At 38.5% G+C, this 4,980-nt stretch overlaps 1 protein-coding gene across 1 annotated transcript; it reads right to left on the bottom strand.

Annotated features, from left to right (window-relative positions):
- Nucleotides 1-1,473: 1,473 nt before the first annotated feature.
- Nucleotides 1,474-4,545, bottom strand: LOC133691643 (glutamyl-tRNA reductase 1, chloroplastic-like). Its single transcript, XM_062112238.1, has 3 exons — nucleotides 3,994-4,545; nucleotides 3,324-3,565; nucleotides 1,474-2,977 (listed from the first exon to the last, which is right to left on the bottom strand). Exons 1-3 carry the CDS (start codon nucleotides 4,295-4,297, stop codon nucleotides 1,853-1,855), a joined length of 1,671 nt encoding a protein of 556 aa, XP_061968222.1. The 5' UTR covers nucleotides 4,298-4,545; the 3' UTR covers nucleotides 1,474-1,852.
- Nucleotides 4,546-4,980: the final 435 nt, after the last annotated feature.

The raw sequence follows: 4,980 nt of genomic DNA, 5'->3' as shown, positions 1-4,980 counted from the left end.
TATAAAATCGATCAGAAGGTGAATTCTACATAGGCATCTAAAGTGGAAATGGGCTCGAAAACTAATTCACTAGTCTAGACATGTAAATCAAGCCAGGTTTGGGCTCAAAACTAGAATTGATGTTTCTAATTGATGGTTTAGACCTACATACCTGGTGCTGCAAACTAGACTAGTAGCTTGTTTGGCCCTCTTTTTTTGTAAATTTACTTGTTTGATTTACAGCAAAGCACAGCAAAAAAAAAGTGCTTGGCTAAGATTTAAAAAATCAGGTGTATAACTTTTTAAAAGTGAAAGATAGTTCCTTTTTAAAGCAGATTGAGTGTATATATTAGCTTCTATTTCAAAAATCACGGGAAGTTATGGTTTTGCAAATGGAAGAGTACTTATTTTATTTAAAAGACAAAGACAACCTAAATATTTGAAAATTAACTAACCTCAATCATTTTTGTTTTAAGTGTAATAATTAATTAATATTTAATTACATAGTTAAAAATGTTTAATATTAACTAATATTATTACAAGTATATTAGTTCTCAGTTTGTATTGATATTAGTTATATTATTAATTGAAAAATAACCATGTGATGTTTTGATTATTGTTTCTTTTTTACTGTTTTTTTCTCTTTATGATATTTGTGTATTTTTCAAATAAAGAATTCTCTTAAACAACTCATTTAGCTTTTTGAAAAATAATGTTTAAATTATCAAAGAAAACATTTAATTTAAATTATATCTTTAATGATAATTTTAATTTAAGTAGTTTTACTAACAGAACACCACAACAGTTCATTGTCAAACAATTTGATATGTTGAATTTCACAAAATAGCACGGCTCAATACAGCAGAGGCCAAACAAGCTCCAGACACATCAGCTCCTTCTGCATTTTGGGGATTGCAATGAACTTATCCTTTCATTGTAAATCCAAACTTATGAAACCCTTAAGCTCAAGCTCATTGGTTGGACAACAAAACACAGCTCCTACTTTTTATCCAACCACTTGGGTTGGTGACCAATTATTGTCCCATGATGGAGAATTTTCTGTCTGAAACTTGGAGCCGCAACACAAATAGCATTGGCATGTATTCTTCATATTTTTTTTTCCTGCTATGCTTATTGACCACCATCCCTTGCAGCATTTGATCACTGAGATGATAAAAACAGGAAGCAGCGTCCCTCTTTGACAGAAACCAAGAGCAGTCAAGTTATTGGGACTTCATGGTTGCCAAAGCCCACAGGAGCTTTTCCAAAGTGCATGCGAGGCCCGAGGGAAGGATCCCTCCCATCCTTCCATATTCTGTAATTTGCAGTCTGCCCAATTCAGGCGTCTCCCATTTTTCCTCTCCCTTGGTAACCAAACTGGCTGATGGAATAATAATTACCCTCTCCCTTCACTTCCTTCCACATTCACCCTTTCCATCCTTCTAAACAAACAAAAAGGGTGCGTGCATCATGCAGGCGTGCACGCGAAAGAGATACTAGTAAAAGGCAGCTTTATATTAAAATAAGTATATACTTAATTACAACGATAAGAGTATACCGGATACATGCCATGAACTCTTACAACAAATCGATACACGGATCAAGCTCACCTCTATATCACCCTACTGTATCCTAGAAAGATGATACTACTGGTAACACTGGATGCATACAAAAAAAAGAAGCAATTTCCAAATTGAAAACAGTGTATTGCACCAAATAAATCAATGGACGTGTTCCTTCAAGGGAATCACAGTTCAATCATAAAAAAGTGAAGTTTACACTTGGGGGCAGCATTCACAGAAAGTTGAGGAAGATTTCCTCTTATTCAATTCGGAGGTTAATGAAGTGTCATGAAGCTATTTTATGTTGGAACTTACTTCTGGCTTTGTTTGGCTCGAATCTTTTGTTCCAAAACAGCCACTTCTGTCTCGAGGCTGAACATTCTGTTAAGAGCATGCATATTCTCAAGGGTCTCGCTGAGAGTCCGGCTGTCACTACCATCACATCTCAGGTGCTGCATCGGACCATGAAGGAGCTTGTTCACTATACCACGGCTAAGATCATCCACTGCTCTCCTTGTTTTCTTTGAGATATCATCACCCATTTTTGAAAGGCATTTCTCCAGCTCTGCAAGTCTGATTCTCTCAGCATAAGCCCTCAATTTCTTGATGGTAGGAACAGTCTCCAGTGAATCCCTCCAGGCTTCAAATTGTTTTGATTCTTCATTAATGATTGCCTGAGCTTCCATTGCTTTTCTCAGGCGGTCTTCTTTGTTAGCAGCCACAACCTCCTTCAGGTCATCAACATTGTAAACTCGCACATTTTCAAGGTCGCTGACACATGAACCCACATTTCTGGGAACAGAGATATCAACAAATAGCCTCGAACCCCCAACTTCTGAACCAACAGGAGGAAGATCTTTAACATCGTCTCTCACAAACAACGGAGTTTCTGATGATGTGCTTGTGAAAACAACATCAGCTTCAGCAGCACAAGTTAGCATATCTGGAAAGGGCTTGTATATGATCTCAACATCCTTCAACTCCTCGCGGATGGCTGCAACTCTATCCCCTGTTCTGTTTACAACTACCATCTTTGTGCAACCTTTTGCTACTAAGTGTTTAATGACAAGCTTCCCCATCTTCCCTGCCCCAATTACCAACATTCTGGCACTGGCATGAGAAGATTCAGGGAGCTTCATCAAAGCTAGTTCAACAGCAGCTGAGCTCACGGAAACAGCCCCAGCAGCGATATTTGTCTCGGTTCTAACCCGCTTTCCAACAGTGATTGCATGCTTAAACAGCCCACTAATGTTCCTCCCGAAACCAACAACCCCTTGGCCAACTTTGACAACTTGTTTAACTTGAGCAAGAATCTGACCTTCTCCAAGAACAAGCGAGTCAAGACCAGCAGATACTTCAAACAGATGCTGTGTAGCATCATTATTGTACAGCAAAAACCGGTGTTCACAAATTTCAGAAACAGGGACACCACTTGTCTGAAAAGAAGAGAAATAATATTTTAACAACTAAATGCCATTTTAGAAAAAACAAGACCTGAGAAAGCATGAGAAGCTCACGTGCCACGTATATTAAAGCAAAATCAGGACACAAAAATCCGAATCATTCAATGGCAGTAAACTTGGTGATAGCATAGAAAGTTTTAATCGCTCAAGGTCGTCTAGCTAGACCACCTCTTATTAACTTATAATGGCAAGTCTAATCCTGCATTTTCTTTATAGGAAGAAAAACTCTCTTCCTACGCACTGATGGAGTAAATAGGACTGTAAAATTGAAGGTTCTCTTAAATTCCATGATAAACCAAGTACAGGAACAAGAAAGCACCTTTGACATCCATTCAGTCACTTCTTTGACCCCGCGATGCTGAGATAGGGCAACAACATATATTTCCATTCTATTGCAAGTGCTAAGCACAGCGGCTTCTTCTATGTGATTCAAACCACAAAGCTCCCCAGTAGCTCGGGGCCATTCAGCTTCAGGAATGGCAAGCTTTTCGCGCATTTCAACTGGTGCGGTGTGAATACTAAGCCCAATTACCACGATGCTAGCCCTCTCTTTTGTATATCCTGTTGGAAATCAACAAAGAGACCATTAGCAATGCAATAACACCACAAAAACTTGATGATTATACCCTCTATGGAAAATGCTGAAACCCAAACCAATATTTCCTTTGTTGCATACTAAGATGCAAAAAGGTTAAACGCTGACTGTGAATCTCAGAATCCAAATACATGATTAAGGTATATATTTTAGTTTGCCACTAGAATTTATTAAAAATAATCTCAGAACCCTGCTACACACTCGCATGTTATAAATGTAAAACCACACACAAAGACCACGCAATTTTGATTTAGATAGCGATCTAAATTACTATTAAGCAACTCATTCACGGTTGAGAAGGCCAGAATTGAGAATCGGGATAGAAACCCAAAAATCAGTAAAAACAACGGAATCTGAAGAAAAAAAATTCAAGAGGATAAGAAAAACAACTCACTGTCAACAGCAGAGGTCTTGAGCTGTTCAAGAGCAGACATGCTAGAGACTCTAGCCGGGTCAATTTCAGCAGCAAGAGCAACATCATTCGAAGCAGTAGAAACCTCGCATCTCACCCCCCCTCCTTTATTATTCAGCAAGACTCTTCTCCTATAATTATTTCTAGGGGGTTTGCAAGAAACCCGCATATCCTGTGGCAAAACAAAGGATACAGACGATGTAGAATAAGAAGAAGAATTCAACGATAGCAATGTCTCCATTTTGGCACCCGAAATAGTTGTCGCAAATCCACTCGCAACAGCCATTCAACGTTAGGAGACGATTTCAGACGGGGGTTTTACTTGTTTCGAGTTTGTGGAGATGGAGGAGGGGGCGTGTGGTTGTTGGTTTGGTCTGGCTGGTCTGGCCTGGCCTGGCTTCCTCTTTTTTTATTTGGATGTAAAAGGTTAGTGGAGTGTGGCAGGCTTCGGAGCAAAATTATTGACTTTTGCTCCTTGATGAGAGAGGCTAGGGGGGGTTTTTGGAGATGTGAAGTGGAGGATTTGTTGATTTGGTCTGTGTGATTTTCTGAATTCTGATTGGCGGATGCTGTGCTGTGTATTTCTTCTATTCTATCCACACTCCGGCTCTCTCTCTCCCGTTAATTTTAGAATTAGAATTTGTAAGATTAGTTGAAGAGGTATAAATTGGGCTCGAATATTTATATTAATAAAAAAATTATTAAATTAACTTAAGTAACATAATTTATTATATTTGGATTCATTTTAATTTCAATACTTAAGAAAAAAACAAAAAAGAGAGTCATATTCTCCCATTTATAAATGATACGGGACATTTTATCGCCTTGTAATTTGCTTCTTTTTTTTTTTTAGTTCCATGGCAATTCAACCAGACATGTGTATGATGATGGGTTCGGGCAAAATAAGCCTTGCCAGCTCTGCTTGTATCTATATGGGTTTGGAAAAGAGTCCAGGTATCCCCCACCTTC

This window comes from Populus nigra, chromosome 4 (assembly GCF_951802175.1).
Source record: "Populus nigra chromosome 4, ddPopNigr1.1, whole genome shotgun sequence".
Classification (NCBI taxonomy): domain Eukaryota; kingdom Viridiplantae; phylum Streptophyta; class Magnoliopsida; order Malpighiales; family Salicaceae; genus Populus; species Populus nigra.
The sequence above is the reverse complement of the archived record's forward strand: the minus strand, read 5'-3'. Positions and strand labels throughout refer to the sequence as shown.

Coding starts and splice junctions, on each gene's coding strand:
- LOC133691643 (XM_062112238.1), bottom strand. CDS start 4,297: ATGGCTGTTGCGAGTGGATTTGCGACAACTATTTCGGGTGCCAAAATG. Junction 3,566..3,993: donor CAAGACCTCTGCTGTTGACA/GTGAGTTGTTTT, acceptor GATTTCCAACAG/GATATACAAAAGAGAGGGCT. Junction 2,978..3,323: donor TGACTGAATGGATGTCAAAG/GTGCTTTCTTGT, acceptor TCTTCTTTTCAG/ACAAGTGGTGTCCCTGTTTC.